The sequence below is a fragment of the Manis pentadactyla genome, chromosome 8 (genome assembly GCF_030020395.1).
Source record: "Manis pentadactyla isolate mManPen7 chromosome 8, mManPen7.hap1, whole genome shotgun sequence".
NCBI classification, from domain to species: Eukaryota; Metazoa; Chordata; class Mammalia; order Pholidota; family Manidae; genus Manis; species Manis pentadactyla.
Window position 1 is genome coordinate 77,016,590 of NC_080026.1, and position 20,750 is coordinate 77,037,339.

Below are 20,750 nucleotides of genomic sequence, written 5' to 3' on the forward strand. Positions count from 1 at the left end.
ATATGAATTTCTAATGTATAAAAAGCAATAAGTTAGTGATAAAATCCTTGGGGAAAAGAGACTGTATAAAATTTGTACTCATTTGTATTTTTGCCAAAATAGTATATGTTCATCATATCTGATAAATAGTAAAATAGAATCAAAAGAAGAAAATCCATTCATAATCCAACCACATTTATTCTATATATTCAAATGCTTATTTTGATCTTTTCCTCTCTCCAAATATACACATATTACACACACACACACACACACACACACACACACACACACACACACACAGACAACATCATCCCATGTCTGTAAATATAGCTTTATTATAGCATTTTGGCGTATACTACTGCGAAGCTATGTGGTGTAACAGTATTCCATTATAAGTCTATAGCTTAATTTATCTATGTAAAAAATTATGAGAAGTTTTTTGTTGTCAGTTTTTGTGTTTGTAAATAATACTACAATAAACACACTATAACTCTGCACTAACTAGCCTAATTTTTTAATTATAAATTCCTTGAAATCTGATAAATTCCTGAAAGGCATCATCAAAGGGACATAGATTTACTCAGGTCCCATGGCTAACAGCTTACGGAACTGTGATACACACCCATCTCTCTTTGACTCTAGAGTCAAAGTGTTTAACACTACAAGTCATTTCTTTGTGATTCTAAAATCTGTCCAAGCTCATGAAATTTTCCATGTCATTTTAGCAGAATGACTTATTCTGATCACCCCATTTAAAATAAAAATACCATGCCTCTAGCCTGCTCTCTTCCTTTATTTCTCCCCTCCTGTTTTTTTTATTAGTTACTCTCATGTACCATTTGGCATATTACACATTTTATATATTTGTTTTAGTTTGTCTCCCTTCACTAGCCTGAAAGGTCCATAAGACCCGGAGTTATGTTTTGCTCCTGATTAACCCTCTCTTACTCCGTGACCAGCACAGTGCCTAGGCTAACTGCTTGGCTTCCAGTCTCAGTTCTGTAACCTACTAACTTTATGAACTAGATGCAAAATATCTCTGTGCTTAGTTTGTTCACGTAAAAGTGGAGATGATAATACTAAACACTGATATGATAGATCATAATTATTACATGATTACTGTGTGCTAGGCACATATTAACACATAGATATAAACTTTTGTTTACTTAAAGCTGAATGTTTTTAAGAAGTGAAATCCATGGAATATATAACATACAAACTGATAATCTTGGATTATAAAATAAATTATTGAATATTTACATTAAAACCTATTTAAAGTTAGAGCAATGACTATAGGAAGCTAGAATAGATTTATTAAAAATATTACACGCTGCATTTCTAAGTAAGAAGAATGTTCTAGAAACTATATCTAAAATGAAGGGAACAATGTTTAATCTCAAGGTATTGTTATAGCCAATAAAGAAAAACTCAGTTGAATTGATTTTTACCTTGACAAATAATTGTATCTGGAAGAATAAAATGAAGCATCATTAACATAAGGAGGAAGGTATCTATGAAGTCCTATATAGCTCTATGTTCTAATATCTGCCCTATTCCATTTTCAACTACTGACATAAATGAAGGCATTAAAGTCATGTATATAAACTCTCTTAATGTCACAAAGCTTGGAAGGATATATAATGTTTAATGACAAAAGGAAAGGCTCAAAATCATTTTAATAACTCAGAATAATAGGTTACAAAAATGATTTACACTGACAATAATAAATTAAAATCACCTTATTTGTATTAGGAAAAAAAGTTAATTACTCAAGTCTAATAAATGACTACAAACAGTAATATAAAAACATAATTGTGAAATTTTGATGAGTAAAAGGTGAGTCTACATGTGAACACTATAAAGGGGCTGCTGGAACACTAATTCAAACTTCATATTCATTAACGTTATTAGATGCAGAGATGGGTAGATTATGATAAACACCATTTTATGGGGGAATAGGATGTGAAGTCTGAACATTGAGAATTTTTTATTAAATTTGAGGATGTTTAAGCTGAAAACACAGTATTTGTCAGATATCTGAATGGTTGCTGAGAAAAGATCTATTAGTTTATTCCTTGTAGTCCCAGAGAGTAGAACAATGAATAAAAAGTATAACAAAGTGTATGTTTTCAACATAAGTAGAGGTTTTCTATTAATTCAAAGTGGCACAGAATAGAATGGACTATCCTACAAAGCAAACCCCATCACAGAAAAATCTACAAAGGCTAAAAGAGCATTTGAGAAGACTGTATCTTAGAAGTTTTCTGGAAATAATTTCAATTAGATGACTTCCATCTTTACCACTAGTTTTAAACTGTTTGCTTTAATAGACTTTTTAAGGGAAGTCCTGCATATTTCAATTGAAAAGTAAAAAACAGAATAAATGCTTGTAGAATTAGCTTTTGGGACATCTCTTAGAGAAGACAATCATGTGAATTATGCTCTTCTAAAGTTATTTATCTTATAAATAGTTCAGGAGAGACCTATAAAACCATTCTATCTCAACTTCTAATTTTATATTGAGGGGTAGCACTGGACAGAAAGGTAACAGCCTTTGCAAGCAGAGGATCACTGTTTACTGTGCACTGAGCCTCTACTTTGTCCTGCTAAGTGCCCATAACCTAGATATAACCAGGTCACCCCGAACTCTGGTCACTCTCAACTTTAGCTCTCTATGCAACTGCTAGTAGCATGGTAGTACTTAGCTTGCAATAAATTTCAACCATAATGATCACATTGAAGACAAGAATTCCCTGTGGCGGATACATAGCACACATTGTAATCTTACCTTGGAATAGATTCTCTTTTGCTATATAAGAAGGTCATAAATACATCAAGTACTTTTGTAAGTCTATTAGTGTGAGTTTAGGGATTCCAAAATGCCTAGGAATATGCTAGGGAAATTTTGGTTTATCTTTCATAACTGGTGGCAAAGATAAATCATGTCAATTTTATCTTCCCTAATTCTTTTAAATTATGTCATTTATAAAACGGAAGAAAAAAAGCCATGCATAAATTGCTTTGGGTAATTATTTAAAAGAACAAGCATTCTGTATATACCTAGATGTGCAAACTATTTTCCTAATTTAAAAATGAAAGTTTGACATAATGTTCTGAATGCATATTTGTATATTTATATGTTAGTGTATATGTGTGTATAGGTTTGATATGCACATAGTTTAGGAATGATACATGCCAACAGTTTATGGAGGTTATCTTTGAAAAGTGGGCTTTAAAGTAGAAAGTGAAGACAATTTTCAAACAAATATGTACTACTTTGGTAATTTGAAAAGAGACAAAAATACAAACTTTTGAATGACCTTTTTAAACAATCACCAAGGATTCAACATGCAAAGTTAAGTTTTTATAAGGAATTTACTAATGTGAACAGTGCCTATTATAGCACATATCTTCAATCTAAGGAGAATTGAGTTTTTTCCTAGAAACCACATTATTGGAGGGCTTACTGATTTAGGGGGAAAGAAATTTTCAGAAAACCTGTAAAGAAACTGACTCTATTTTTCATTAAGCAATGTTTATTCAATCCTCACAGGAATAAAAAGGTTTTGTCATGATTTTTCTTCTTACATTCTTATTACCTTTACAAAATGAAAAATCTTCATTATTTCACAAATAAACTGGAAAGCAGTGAAAAGAAAAAAAAAGACATAGTGTGTTGTAGAAATGATCTTTAAATAATGAAACAAACTTAAGGAAATGGCTAGCCAGAGTTATGACTGTCCTTCCTAAACTGAACTTTCACAATAAATGGTATATTTATAGAAGTAGCCTAAAGAAGAAAGTACCAGTTTGGAAATATAATTAGGCATATGAAATATTTAGGTAAATTTGCAGATTTTTCATAATCAGATATTAAGAACATTAAGCTTATTTAATTGTACTTATTATGTGCAAAGTTCAATATGGATTGGGATTAATACAACATAGTCCTTATGCACTAAGCAAACCCTATGAAATTGATATGGGATGAACACAAGTAAAAATAATGCAAGTCAAAAACCAGTTTTGAAGGTTTTGGAGTTTAGAGCAAGAAATTACATACCAGTGTTGTTATTAGAAAATATTTTATGTAGAGAGAAGCATTTAAAATATGTCCTAGTAATAGATCATATTCGACTTTTTGCAAAGGATGAAGGCGATTTCAAGGAATAGGCTAAAAAGAGCATTAGGAGCTGCTCTCTCTCTCTCTGTCTCTCTGTCTCTCTGTCCCCCTGTCCCTCTGCTCCCTCTCTCTCTCTTTCTGTCTCTCTGTCTCTTTGTCACTCTCTCTCTCTACCCTTCTGGAGCATCCACTTTCTCTTTCAGATAATAAAATCTCTTGCGTGGGAAAAAAAAAAGAGCATTAGGGAAGGTCTCATAAGAAAAAAAAAAATTTGTTTCAGGAAGTGCAATTGCTTCAGTTTTCCTAGATTAGAGTCTATGTTTCTAATAAAAGGAAGTGAGATAGAGTGTAGCTAGGAAACCACAAGGGCCAAATAAACCAGCTGAAACGAAGTCATCTGCTGACAAGGTCAGAACTGTTTTGGAGCACTGATCACAGAACAGGTTGAATTGTGAACTATGGTAAAGAGGACTGTTAGGATATAGTCACAAAGTCCAAGGGAGAACTAAGACTGCTTGTACTGGAGTTATGCTGATGGATGCAAATGAAAGATACACTGTGGAGACAAAAGTAGGAAGCTTAGTAATTAAATGGATATGGCTTGAAAAGAGGACTCAAAGTTCTTTGTACAGCTACCAACTACCAATTAAAGTCTGAAAGAAGAGAAATTAAGATGTTAGAGATTGTCATGAACACAAATTTCTATTCAAAGCTTTTAAAAGTTCATGTTCTTAGGGTTTTGAAATAAGTAGAACAGGACTGTGCCAGAATCATATTTTTCTTTCTATTATTTTAATTATTGATGTTATCATGACCATTACTATCCCATGCCCAATAGTGCAAATTGTCAACAGCTCATACAATGGGTTTATACAATATTATACACTATCATATAAAAACTTTCTATTAAATATAAATATTTGGGACTTGGAAATTTTTATTTTTTATTTCTGCCCTCAGAAATTTTCATGAAGATCATTAGTGTATTAGCTTATGTTTTCTTACATTTAATCATAAAAATACGCACTGTATATTAAATTTTCTTTTAGTTTTATGCATTCATAGTTGTTCAAATGTTTCCATTAAGAGACAGTATATGGCCTCAATGAACAAAATGAAGGAAAGATGATTTGGAATGCCTTCTATAGAAAATATACACTTTCTTCAACTGCTAAAATTGAAAACAGATCTGTCACATGACCTCACCCCCACTTCCCCCTCTCTAATTGACTCAAGTCAGTGAGTACTTAGATGCTCTCTCTCATTAATTAGGAAAACAAAACAAAACAAAATACAATGACTATTGTTAGTCTGTAGTAGGCATTACATTGAAAGCTTAGAGGGACCAGCGGTGGAGTGAACATCAATAAGAGTCAAAGTCAAGTGCAAACCAAAGAAATAGAGGAGCAAAATTACAAGTGTATGGAAGAAATTGACCTATAGAGAAGAAGAAAAATAAAACAAGCCCATGCATAAAAAAGCTTTAAATTTGTGGTCATGTGGTACAAGAACAAGTTGTTTCCTCTGTCCCTAGTGAATTTATAATTTTACTAAAATCAAATGTTTCCTTTCTATGGTATTGTCTAGAGATATTTTTAATAATCTCTAGTCTTTGACTTTAGCTTATTTGACTTTAGTATTTTTGTACCTTCCTTATAAGCCAAAGAACTGTGGTCAAAATCAGAATATTCTTACGAATTTTTCTGAATATTTGTATCCCTCCAAAATTCCTGCGTTCAAATTCTAATGACCAATGCACCTTTCACTGTCTCAAAAAATGTTTCAAAGTAGAAAATATTCAAATTATATATGCATGATATGCAGAGTATCCTGCTTCAAAAGGGCAAAAATGCCTTTATTATACTTCATAAAATTTTTTTTGGAAGATGAACATGGGAGGCAAAACTTCAAATACTTGCTGAGTTTCATCATCTATTTCTTATTTTTCTTTAATAACACAAATCTGAAAGTTGATTATTAGGTCATGAGGGCAGAGCACTCATGCATGAGATTAATTGCCCTTATAAAAAATGTCTGAGAGAACACTCTTGTCCCTTTCCACATGGGAAGAAACACGGAGAGGTCTAGAATCAGGAAAAGGGCCCTGCCCTGGCCATGCTGGCATCCTGATCTCATTCTTGCCACCTCCAGAACTGTGAGAAAAAGATTTCTGTTGTTTATTAGCTACCCAGTCTGTGGTATTTTGTTATATAGCACAAGTTGACTAAGACACAGAAAATTATCATTTTACTGATACAATGACTCAGTGGAAGAAATTTAACTAAGAAAAAATTTCCATGGTAATTTTCTCCTCAGAAAGACTAAATAAATTATAGCTAATGACCATAATATGGAGCTTTGGCAATTGTTAGCAGGAGGAAACCCTGTTTGTTGGCTCTGTTTTGCTATTTAAAGTATTCACATTTTTTATTATTATTCATTATATTCATAAAGTGAACAACTCAAAGAAGTTTGGCAACACTAAAAAATTACATTTCAGGAACCAAAAGAAAGTGGAGGTAGCTATACTTATATCAGAAAAAAATACATTTTAGAGAGATCATATGTTAGTACATATAACAACTCTTAATAAATTTAAGAAGATTCAAATCATAAAGCATCTTATATGATCACACTGTATGATACTAGATATCAATTACAAGAAGAAAATTGGAAAATTCACAAACATGTAGATTAAGCAACATACTACTAAACAATCAATGGGTCAAAGACAAAGTGGAGAGAAATAAAAAAGTTTCCTTGAGACAAATGAAAATGGATATTCACATACCAAAACTTATAAGATTCAGTAAAAGCAGTTAGTATAAGGAACTTAGTGGAAGGAAGTAGACTTAGCAGAAGTTAGTAGAAGGAAGGAAATAACAAATATCAGAGCAGAAATAAATGAAATAGAGAGAGATTAAAAAGATAGTAGAAATGATCAATGAAATCAAGAGCTGACTTTTTGAAAAGATAAATAAAATGGACAATCTGTATCTAGACACACCAAGAAAGAAAGGGAGAGAACACAAATAATATCAGAAATTAAAGAGGAGATATTATAACTGATATCATAGAAATACAAAGGATTACAAGTGACTACTATGAGCAATCATAATGCAACAAATTTGATAACCTAGAAAAAAAAAAGAAAAATTCTTAGAAACAGACAACCCACCAGGACTGAATCATGAAGAAATAGAAAATCTGAACAGACTAAGTACTAGTAAGGAGATTGAGTCAGTAATGAAAAACCTCCCAACAAATAAAAGTCCAGGTCAGAGAGTTTCACTAGTGAATTGTACCAAAAAATCAGAGAATTAATGTCAATTATTCTTGAACTCTTCCACAAGTTGGAAGAGGAGGGAATCCTTTCATTCTGATGTTAAACCCAGAAAAACCACAAAAAAAGAAAATTACAGGCCAATATCCCTGATGAACACAGATGTAAATATCCTCAAGAAAACATTAGCAAACCAAAAATTCAACAATACTTTAAAAGGATCATACTCTGTGATCAAGTGGAATTTATTCCAGGGATGTGAGGATGGTTCAAGATCCACAAACAATGTGATGCACATATTAATAAAATGAAGGATAAAAATCATATCATTTAAGTAAATGCAAAAAAAAACATTTGACAAAATTCATAATCCATTTATGATTAAAAACAGACAACAAAGTGGGTATAGAGGGAATGCCCCTCAACATAATAAAGTTTATATATGACAAGCACCTAGCGAACATCATAGTCAATGGCGAAAAACTGAGAGCTTCTCCTTTAAGATCAAGAACAAGACAAGGCAGCCACTCTCACCATTTTTGTTCAATATACTATTGGATGTCCTAGTCAGAGCAATTAGGCAAGAAAAAGAAATAAAAGGCATACAAATTGGAAAATAGAAGAAGTTAAAACTCTCACTATTTACAGATCACAATGATCCTATATATAGAAAACCCTAGAGACTCCAGCAAAAAAAAAAAAACCTGTTAGAACTAATAAACAAATTCAGTAAAGTTGCAGGATACAAAATAAATATACAAAAAACTTGCATTTCTATACATGAATACAGAACTATCAGACAGAAAAATTAAGATAACATTTACAATAGCATCAAAAAAAGAAAATACCTAGAAATAAATTAAATCAATGAGGTGAAAGACCTATACACTGAAAACTATATGACATTAATGAAAGAAATTGAAGAAGAGAAAAATGGAAAGACATTCCATGTTCATGGATTGGAAGAATTAATATTGTTAAAATTTCCATACAGCCCAAAGCAATCAACAGATTCAAATGCAATCCCTATCAGAATCCCAGTGACGTATTTCACAGGAATAGAATGGACAATCCTAAAGTTTGTATGGTTATCAAAATGACCCTGAATAGCCAAAGTAATCTTGAGAAAGTAGAACATAGCTAGAGGTAAACAAGCTCCCTATTTCAAATGATATTACAAAGCTATAGTAATCAAAACAGTATGACATTGGCATTAAAAAAAGGATGCATATCAATGGAACAGGATAGAAAGCCAAATTTCCACTTATGTGTATTTATATGAAATAAAGCAGTAATTCAATAGACCCATAAATACTGACAACAAACTGCTGGTTACCATAGGGATGGGGGTTTGGGGGTTGGGTGACATAGGTGAAAGGGATAGAGGTAAAAACTTCAAATTATAAAATAAATTAGACACAGGAATGGAAGTACAGCATAGAGAATATAACCAATATTTCTCTAATGTCTTGGTATAGTAACATGTCATAGCTACACTTATTGTGGTGAGTCTTTAGTAATGTATATAACTATAGAATCACTATGTTGTACATTTGAATATTGCATATCAACTAGAAAAAATACAAAATAAAAAGTAAATTGTGTTCCAATAAAAAACAAAATACAGTAAAAATTTAAAATAAAAACCCCACAGAATTTAAAAAATATAAACACATTTTAAAAACGCATTAATTCAAAAAGATAAATGCAACTTCATGCTCATTATAGAATTATTTACAATAGCCCATGGTATGAAAACAACTTGTGTTCATCAATGGGTGATAAATAAAATGTGTGTGTGTGTGTGTGTGTGTGTGTATACACACATACATAAACACAATGGAATATTATTTGGTCATAAAAAACTATGACATCTTACCATTTGCAAAAATGTGGAAGTAACCTGAGGGCATTATGCTAAGTGAAAAAAATCAAATGGAGTAAAATAAATACTGTATGATCTCATTTATATGTGGAATCTAAAAATGAAACAAAAGAAAAAACTTGAAAAACTAAATACATAGATACAGGGAACAGAAAGGTGGTTGACAGAGGTGAGGGGTATGGGTAGGTGAAATTGATGAAGAAGATCAAAACTTCCAGTTATAAAATAAATAAGTCATGTGATAAAATATGAAACATGATGACTATAGTTAGTGATACTGTATTGCATATTTGGAAGTTCAGTAAGTAAATCTAAGATGTTCTCACCATATGAAAACAAAATTTTGTAACCATGTATGATGGTGAATGTTATCTAGTCTTCTTGTTATCTATTTGTAGTGTATACAAATATTGAATCATTATGCTGTACACCTGAAACATAAAATTTTATATGTCAATTATACCTGAATTTAAAAAAATGCTGTTCAGCTTTATATTTTAAAAAAAACTATAAATGTTTGGTATTAGTATATAATAACACAGTTATGCAACAATACTGTATATTTTGTCATTATTAGCTTTTGAGTAGAAACATATTTGAAATTAAATAAAATTGAAAAGCATAAATACAGGTATGTATACTTGTATTTATATTTGCAGTATTAATAAGTTAATACTGAATGACATTATTTATAAATGTAGTCTATATGAGAAAATATCCAGTTATACTTTTCAAATGATTTTTTTTTTAAATGTTAACTAAGAGCATAGGGAAGTATACTCAAGGAAAAAAAAATTCTTATTCTAATCAATATAAATAATGTTAAAATAACAAAGTAAATGCAACAGCTCTCCAAGTACACTAAAGTCATTTCAAATGTTTAAAATGTACTATTTTATTTCATACATTATAATGTTTAGCAGTATTGATGTGGAAATTCATAAGTTCATATCTAAATGACTGTTCAGCAAATTGCATATACTCAGTATCCCAGTAATTTAATGAAGATTAATTTATCATCACAGAATAACTGGACAGGTGTACAAATATGCATGTATACATTTTTCAATGCAGCAAGAACTGCAAAACAATCTTGATGCCCAAAATACAACACAGAGCTGAACTGCATTTTTAAAAATTCAGGTATAAGTAACATATAACACTATATTTGTTTCAAGTGTACAGCATAACAATTCAGACTGGTTTGAAAAATCACACTGATTTACTAAGCCAATAAAACACTATATTGACATTAAAAATGACCATATAAATATACATTCATTTACATGGAAATATGTATATTACAAATTATTTTTTAAGCAGGCTGAAAGCATTATGTACAGTGTGATCCAATTTATAAGTATTATAAAAACATATCAACACACATATATGCATTAAATAATATATGGCAGGATCAATATTAAACATTTCCCTAGATATACATTTATTTTCATACACATGCTTTATATTTCTGATATGTTTACCATAAGCTTATATTATTTTACAGTTACATGAAGTCATAATTTCCTGTTCTGATTAGATTTGGACAAAAAACACTGATTTACCACATTACTTTTCTAGCAGCAATGGTCTATGCTTCACATAAAGCAGATGGGAAATGGGCAAATAATTTCCAGAACTGATCACTGAATGTCACCAAACTGGTGACATAGGTCATTTCTAACCTCCTTCCCCCTCACAAGAAGAGCCACTAACATTTATTCAAGAAGAAGACACCACTGAGTGAATCCTAGAACCACAGGAGTTGTTTGAATCATCCCCCTGGCACCTCAGAGACCAAGACAGACTGTATTAGGAGGGTAAGAGAAACAGTACATGTTGACTGCTGCCATTCTCCTACCCCAGGACAGAACCATGCAGGTCTCTCTTGCTCCTCAGTTTCTTCAGTGGAAAAAGTAAACCTAGAAAGAACAACCAGCCTCCACAACATTGTGGGTAACCACTACTCTGATCTTGCACCACAGGAACTGCAGGGGAATCTGTGGTGACCAGCCACAGGGAATCTATGATGGAGAAGGGGGTGGGGCTTGCATCAACCAGCACATGGATCTTTGCAGACTGATTTCATACCTCTAGTGCCCCTGGCAGTAATCTCAACCAGCAGCTTTGCACATCCATAGAAACAAGTTGGGGCACACTCTGACTAGGGAACTTGGCAGGGTTCAGAGCTGTCTGATTCAGGTCCTCAAAAGAGAAGTTTTGTTGGCCCTAGACCCCAGTTTGGCTACACTCAGGTAAGGTGCTGAATCACAGCCCTACCCACATGGGAAGTGCCTTTCAACTCCATCTGACCAGAAGAGGTAGTGACGACCCTTGGAAGCTGTGTGGACCTAGTGGTTCTCAAGCTGAGGGGTTGGTGGGTAGAGTTGGTCATCCCCAGAGTGGCCAGTACTCAGTGTGGCAACTTCCTGTGCTATATACAGGCTAGGGGATTAGTTCATAGATGAGGCTGGGATGTCTTCCAGGTCCTCCTAATCAGAGAGACTGTTCGGGGAGTTGTGAATAGTTTGGTACAGCTCCTCCCTCCATCATCCAGGCAAGTGGACTGAGACCTAGCCCCTCCTGTTGTGGAGAGTGTCTTTAGGCCCCATATGATCAGAAGGGCTGGCAGAAACATCTGAAAGCTGCATGATCCAATGACACTTGAGCAGACATACTGATAGTTTGCAGAGAAAAGGCAGTGGCCCAGTTAGGCTAGAGAACTTGGGGTATGGGTTAGTTTGAGTTACAACAAGAAACAAGATGCTTTACCCATTTTGGAACTGCTTCCTTCAGTACCTGGGCAGGGATTCTAATTTGTAGTCCTGCTCATCGACAAATACAGCTTTTAGCCTGTCCAACCAAGGAATCTAATCAGAGCATATAGGGGGTTGTGTAGCCCATTCACAGCCCTATCTACAGTGCACTTGAACAGAGAGCATAGTCTATGGATTCCCCCATCTGCAGAGCAAAACTGATGGTCTCACTTAACTGTAGAACTCAGTGAACACTCAAGCCTGATTCACGCTCTCTGAAATGAGCTGTACAGGTGCTGGGCCTTGGCCCGCTGCCCTGTGAGGGAAGGAAAACTAATTCATAGCCCATATATTATTGATATTCAATTCCTAATCATGACTATCTAGAAAGCCTGACCAGAGAATTTAGCCAACCACTGAGCCCATCCTACCACCTAACCTGGGTAGGGAAACCAGCCAGCATTCCTATCAAACTTTTTATAATTAGTGGCACAACCCCCATCCCATCCTTACAGCTCAAATGATTGCCTTGTCCCAAAGGAGACAATAACAGCAGGCCCCACCTGCTCAAAGACATTCCCAGCACACACACCCAGAAACCTACTCTGAGCTGACTGACGAACTGTCAACCAAAGCAAACCTGTAAAGTCTGGAAGAGGAGACTATACCAATGAAGGATCAGACACACACACAAATCAGGTTAAGTATGACACCACCAAAGAAAACTAATAAAGCTAATAACTGACCCTAAAGAAATGAATTTAAATCAGAATAATCCTCAAGTGTAGTGAACTCTAAGAGAATACAAACACTTAATGAAATTAGGAAAACAAGGCATGGACAAAGCAAGAAGTTTGATAAGGGAATAGCAACCATTCAAACAACCAACAGAAATCCTAGAGCTGGAAAATACAGTAATTGAACTGAAAAATTCAATGGAGAGTTTCAAAAGTAGACTAAATGATATGGAAGAAATGAGCAGTAACTTGGAAGATAGGACATTGCAAATTACACAGTCAGAGGAGCAAATAATAATAATTATTACTATAATTATAATGGGGTGAAAAAGTATAGAAAATCTATGGGAATTATAGGATTCAAGGAAAAGAAACAGCATTTACATTATGGGAATTCCAGAAGAGAAAGAGAAAGGGACAGAAAGTATATTTAAAGCAATAATGGCTGAAAACTTCCTGATCCTGGGATGAGAAATGGACATTCACACCTAAAAACCCCCAAATGGTTTGAATCTGAATTAGAGTACACTAAGACACATTATAATTAAATCGCCCAACATCAAAGATAAAGAATTTTAAGAGGAGCAAGAGAAAATAGAGAAGTTACATATTAGGATTAAGATGATCAGAAGATTTCTCAAAAGAAACTTTTCAGGTCAGGAAAATATAGGATGACATACTGAAATATTGAAAAAAAAAACAACTGTCAACCCAGAATTTTTACCTGGTGAAGCTGAACAAAGGTGGGATGAAGACTTCCTGAACTAACAAAAGCTAAGGGAGTTCATTACCACGAAAACTATTTCACAAGAAATGCTAAAGGGAGTTCGTTGAATGGAAGTAAAAGGACACTAAACAATATAAAAACAAAATAGTAGCATAAATATCATTGGTAATGGTAAATGTATAGAATAGACACAGATTCTGAAATATGGTAACAGTGGTGCATAGCTCAAGATCCTAATTTAAAAGTTTAAAAAACAACACAAATATAACCATTATATAATATTTTATTAGTTTTACACTATAAAAAAACATGTAAATTTAATAGCAATAACCTAAAATGTGAAGGAGAGAAGTAAAAGTGTAAAGTATATAAAATTCTATTGAAGTTAAGTTGACATCAGTTTGAAATAGTGTGTTATGAGTTTAAAATATTTTATATAAGCCTCATGGCAACCACAAGGCTAAATCTTATAGTAATTAAACAAAAGAACACAATAAAGAAGTCAGAGCATAGTGACACCAAAAAAGACATCAAAACACACACAAAAAAGACATCAGGATAAAAACAAGGTACAATGGATATACAAAACAATCAGAAAACAATTAACAACATAGCAATATTAAGTCCTTTTCTATCAACAATTACTTTAAAAGCAAATGGATTAAAGTCTCCAATCAAAAAAGAGAATTGCTGAATGGATTAAAAAAACAAAGCCCAACAATATGTTGCCAATAGAAAACTGATTTTACCCTTAAAGACACACATAGACTGAGAATGAAGGAATGGAAAAAGACATTTCAAGCAAATAATAATCAAAGGAAAAAAAAAAAAACAGGGGTAACTACTACATCAGAGAAAACAGACTTTCTACTATATATGGTAAAAACAAACATACAAAGAAGGTCATTATATCATGATAAATGGGTCAATACATCAAGAAGATATAACAATTGTAAGTACTTATATGCCCAGCTTTGAGAGCGCCTAACTATATAAAGTAAAAACTAACAGAGCTACAAGGAGAAATAAACAATAATATAATTTTAGTTGGGAAATTTAATACCCAACTCTTGACAACAGATAGATCGTCCAATCAGAGAATCAATAAGGAAACAGCACATTTGAACAGTGGTAAATAATCAAAGGTTCTCTTAGTTCTATTAAGAATTAATAATTTTGAGATGCCAAATTCTCTTAGAATTGACACAAAAAAATAGGAAGATTATTTCACTCAAGTCTAGATCTATGTCCTGCAGCCTATGTAGCCTTGGTAGTTAGTGAAACTTTTGAATGTGATTGTAAATAATTTATTCATGTGCAAATAAGCTTTTTCTCTTAAGAAATTAGTCTATAGATTTCATCAGAATACTCATTATATTCTCTACCTCCCAAAGAAGAAGTCTTACTGAAGAATCCATAAATCAAAAATTATTATTTCAACCTTTTATTATTTCCTTGACTCATGGAATTTTAATACTGGTGAATAACAATGGGTACCTCCAAAGAAATATGTTTTCGTAATGCAATTCATTTCTGATACATTATAAAGATTTGATGGGTTTTTTACATTAGGCTTTTCCCCATTTTTTTCCTTTTATCACAGCACTCAATGGCCTCTGTTGTAAGCTAGCCGAGCTACACTTCACAACATTTTACTATTCGTATTCTTGTTGCCCTTGCCACTTCTTCCACACTACTTCTATATTTTTTCTCTGCTACTTTACTTATTATTTTTACACTTTTACACTTCCCTTTGCTTCAGTTTAATTCACTCAATTTAATTCAACCTGGCTTCCTTATTATTAGCTGTGTGGACTTCATTTAGAGTTTCCAGTTCAAACTTTCTACATCTAAACAGAGAGAACACTAGAACAGTGGACCAGTAAAATATGTAACAATAAAAAACATGGGACGGTGAACAAGGGTTATATAACCATCTATTTCTCTAAGAAATGACTTTCACAAAGCAAAAGTCACCTATGATCTACAAAGCTAAAAAATTAAAAGTATTTTTAATGCCTAAACATGTAAAAAGGGCATTATATCAGAATAAAATGAATACACTAGGCTTTGGAGAAAAACAAATCACTCCATTGATATGTTTTTCTTATTTCACCACAGACAAGTGCTGAATTTTAAAAACTAGCTGTCTCTAAATTTACTGCATGGTATATTATGGGCAAAAATAAATTGTGAATTAGCAAAATTTTAAGGTTCCTTTCAGCTCCAAAATTCAGTGATTCTGTAAAGCATCTATATTCAGCAGGCTTTTACTATACCACTAAATAAAAATATGCAGTTTGTCTAGTTACTCTTGCCTTGATTTGTTATGACCATCTGGCTCTTCCTCTCTTCTTCCCGAATTAGCTTTCCATGAGGGCCCTACCATCTTAGTTTTTAAAGAGAAACCTACAACATTCATTTAACCTCACACTTCCATTGTCTCTATTGAGGACATTCTTAACATCGCTATTTTATTGTTCTGAACTAAAAGCATCATCCTCCTCAGTCTTTCTCAACTAATGTTGCCAGGGAGGAAGATAAAGGCATAACATCTCACTGTTTATCTGTCATTCCTTCCTCTCTGATCACAGATTCTATTTGAAAGAAGAACAAAGGAAATAAAAGCTTAAAAGCTTAAAAGTGCCCCCTTTGGCTCAAGTCCTCTGTTTATTTTAATTCAGATTTTTCAGTCCCACCACTAGGTGAGCGTACTTTTACAAGATGGCACTGACAGATGTTTGGCTTGACATTCTTTAGCCATACAAGCTCAAATTCACATATCACTGAGGTTTAGAGCATCTTTTATTTAGTGTTTTGTCATTATTGCAACAAGTTTATCTGTCAACTGATAAATATACTGCAAGTATGTGAGCATGTGTTCTGTTTTATTTATGTACTTACAGATTTCCCTTTGTAATATTCATTAAACATTTAATAATTTTTAGATGTCATACCTTTCAGTATCTTCAGCTAATTTCAGCGAGACGTCCCCTGACAACACTTTAATTTATAAACTATCTTTTCAAGTTTAACTTGACCATGGCATTCCTAATCCAAAAGAACATTCAAATGAAAAGGAAATTATTTCTGATTATTGTGTTAAAAGTACTAGCCTGGATGGTTCTTTAAGTGATACCTGTGCACATTTTTGTAATTACTACCCTTTGGTCAAATCAATCTTAAATGTATTTCCATGACACTGTTCCAGTTTATCCAAAGCTCAATAAATGTTTCCCTTTTCAGAAATATAAATAAAGAAGAAGAAGGAGGAAGAAGAGGAGGAGGAGAGCAGCAGAAGAAGAAAATAGACAATTATCTTAAAAAGTAAAAATAACGTTTGATAAATAATTGTGATTAAAATGATGTTATCATCTTAAGCAATGGGATGCAGTTTATTCATGGATGTCCGTGCTTTCTACTCATAATTCAGAACCAGAACTTGTGGTTTTAATATCAAATGAAGAAAAAAACATGGTTCCAAAAAAGAAAGGAATTTACCAGTAAACCAGTAAATTATTTTAAACAGCTTTTGGGTGATTAAAAAAAACATAATATAAAATCACAATGGTATAAAATAGGTAAATATTCTATAATTACCCTAACATAACATTACAAAATTCATATGACTTGGATATAAGTGTCCCTAACTAAGGCCAGAAAAGGACGCCTGTGACTCATGCAGCCATGGGGGACCCTTGCAGCTTGCTAGTTTGTGCTGTTATCTAGATTGCTTTCATAAAAGTAAGACTTATTATAAGATACATAAAGACAAGATAAATTCTAAGATAACAACTGTCCTTATTTCATTTTCCCCCTTTTTTTGCCATCCAGCCAAAACTGTAAACTGTGGAGTGTGAAGATGTTGCAGTGATGAAATGACAGTGGTGGGGATGGGGACAGAATCAGGGGTGACTTTTTTTCCTATATTGAGCTCAACAGTCACATTTCTACGCTCTGTTGCTACCCAGACTTCACATCTGCCACCAAGGTTTAGTTAGCTGTATGATGGGCCTCCCCAAGTACATAGATGCAGCTCATGCAGGTGGGAAAATCCCATGTACTGCCCACCTCGCTGCAAAGATCTTAAAGACTCTGACTTTGGGATGTGAAATAGATTAGGGATCATCTACTTCACATTACGTTGTAAAGTGGATCATAAATCTCAGTGATGTAGAGAGATGATTCAGGCTCACTAGTGAGTGAATATCTGACATTTGGATTCCAAAAACTGGAAATTTAGGTGTAGGCATGTTTAGATGTACTCATTGAGTTTTCCCAAGGTCCTATGCAGTTACTGGTTATAAACCGACTCCCGCCCACCCACTAGTACCCAGCCCCACACACATTCTTCTCCACTCTCAAGACTGAAATGCAAATGGAGAAAATGAATTTAACCTTTGAAAGCTACTTAAAGCTCCTCAAGTTTTTCAACCTTTTCAGAAATGAGACATTCAATGACTTTGGTAATTTAGCTGTTCTTAATTACAAAATACAAAATGCCACCTGACAATGACTGCCCTGGGACATTGCCAATAAACCTGTGCTCACCTTCTTTTAGTCTTCCTACAGCTCTGTAAGAACATCACCACCACCTCATCTTACAACCAATGCTTACTCCTTGGACGAGCAGCTGCCTGTTAGTGTTCCCCCCAAAATCTCTGTTCTTAAGCCAACACCTAGTTGGTCTCTTAAATTTCACAATGGATTATTGCCATGCTTATGCTTCTTTCCCAAGGTTACCAGCCCTTCATGTGAGCACTCTATTCTCTCCTTGTTCAGAAATCTGAGAAGCTTCCAGTATGATAGAAGGGAAATACAGTGGCTTTCTCAGACACAGATGGTCCCTTCCTTTCTCAGCCTTCTTTCAGGAGTTAAAAAAAAAGTTTTTGTTGGTAAACACAGAAAATAAACTCAAATTATGTACAGGAATTTTGATATATTAACAAACGCATGCAGACATTTAAATTAAAACAAAGTTGTAACACAGGGACAAAGAAAAAAAAATTACTAACATCTCTATCCAGAACTCGGCCTGTGCTGTTCAGGAAAAGCATTTGTTTAACAGGATCCAACAACACCCAGTAGTCCATGTTGTCCTTTAAAGAGAGTTCTATGGTGGGGTCTGGTCCTCCAGCGGTCCCTTTGATCAGCATGTTATCCACCAGAATCGTACCTGCAAACCAGAGAAAGTGATTTGAAAACATTCTACGTGTATGCCTTCTTCAACAAAGATCATATGCTGAAACCCTAGCTGACGTGCATATCTGTTTTAAAGCAGAAAACATTCTACTTTATATCTAGCATGATGTAAAAAATGTCCTGTTTCAAAAAGGAAAAAAATATCTTTATTATGCTATTTATAAGTGATATTTTTTGGGAAATGTCAGTGGGAGGCAGAGATTCAAACATTCGGTGAGTTTCAACATCCACTTCTTGTTTCCCTTTAACAACATGAATCTCTTCCTCTCTCTGTCCATCACTTCTCACAGGGGTTATCACAGAGTTTTATCCTGAACAAAAGGAAATGTCTGTAATAACAGAGCCTGATACTTCAATACACTCAGTAAGACTTCTGATGTGAAAAGAGATAACTGGAAATAAGAGAATGGAAGAAAAAGAAGAGATAAAGAAGTAGCAGAATCTCCCATGGTGAGAACTGCATCTTTTTCTTTTACCTTAGAGCAAATCCATAAAACATAAATCTTAACTTGAAAGACAAAACTAGCATGCAGATATGCAATAGAAACCATTCTTCTCTAAGTGATGTCTGGGGTACTTGACTAGAGCAACACATTATTCTGATGTAACATTTCAGTGCTTACTTTCTCATTATTTTTTCAGTCAGCTATGTTGTAGACATTTGTTGAGTAAAAGTTGAAAGAGAATACATCTCTAATCTTTCCTACTCTGGTAGAGATTCCATGCATTTTACAAGTTGAATGCAAACAGCATGGATGCAATTCAAATCCATTTTTTTCCCCATACAGCAATGATCCCATTGCTAAACAATAATGTACTATATCTTAGAGCAATCATTTCCAGCTGATCCATTTTATTAAACTTACAGCATATAGAAGAGATGTGGCTATGCAAATAAAAACATACCCTTCTAAAGACATTAGAATAAATGACATATATCTACAGACCTCATTGCCTTAGGATAGCATACAAGAATATATAGATAATCCATAAATATGAATATAATTTGAATAACAATTCAAGATATATTTACTGCATTTTCTTAAGCCATGAAATTGACCGAAGTATGTGTCATTACATAATCACAAATAAAAGGTGGGGGGACTGTTTGGAATATTTTCTCAGCTAATTAATAATAATAATTACTACTATTATTATCCATAATATTTCCTTGTTGAATTATTGTATTGTTGTATTAATGAACTTTCCCTGCCTAGGGTCTATGGAAGGGAATCATTCTTATCTTGTAACAATAAATCTAAATGATGTTTAAATACATGCACTTTCACACACTCACTTTACTAAATGGCAGATTATTTTCTTCTATGTTTTCACATGCTAGCCCACATATATGAAATATTGAGTGAAACTCATTCTTCTATTATTTTACTGAAATGTCAAATAGATAACCTACAGATAATACATCCAAAATACAGATTAGACAATGATGGCATTTTCTGACCTGTGAATATGTTCAGGACTGGGTACACAAGTGTTTACAAGTACTTTGCACAACTAACCTTTGAAAAAGTTATTGTATGTATTCGATATGTAATAAAGAAATCATTAAGGATTCTATTTTCTGATCAAGAAAAAAATAGAGAAACTGGTAGGTCAAAAACCTTACCATTTATGCTTTGACTTAATAGTGCAGAGCAACAATAACAGCAGGCCTTTCTATGGTGTAGTACACACCACACAGGCACTCAAAAAGGAGGGGCAAAGAGCTCTCCTTTGTAATGCAATGGATTATAACCAGGGAAGTGTAATAGTCATTGCAACCACTATTCGAATGGGGAAACTAAAACCTATATTTGTATTTGGACCTATATTTTATTTTATTATTTTTTAAACATTTTCATAGGGATCTAAATATATTTGTTCTTGCTCTCTCATCACCCGAATGTTCTTTCATGACTGAAACTCAAAACTGTTCCGAGCATTAGTATGCTGAAAAAGAAAGACCTTTGCTTTTCTTCACCAGAACATTTCATTTGCATTGCCAAAAATCTCTCAAGATTTCATATGCTATATTACTTTAGAACAAAAGTTTGG

General features: G+C 33.4%; 1 protein-coding gene across 3 annotated transcripts in view; it reads right to left on the reverse strand.

The window, feature by feature from the left end:
• The window catches only part of PCDH15 (protocadherin related 15), a 761,207-nt gene that overhangs the window by 497,890 nt on the left and 242,567 nt on the right, over window positions 1-20,750 (reverse strand). For all 3 annotated transcript variants that reach the window (XM_057505880.1, XM_057505879.1, XM_036928766.2), the window contains one exon: window positions 18,509-18,669. In XM_057505880.1, coding sequence (XP_057361863.1) covers window positions 18,509-18,669 — 161 coding nt within the window. The remainder of the gene's footprint in view (window positions 1-18,508; window positions 18,670-20,750) is intronic.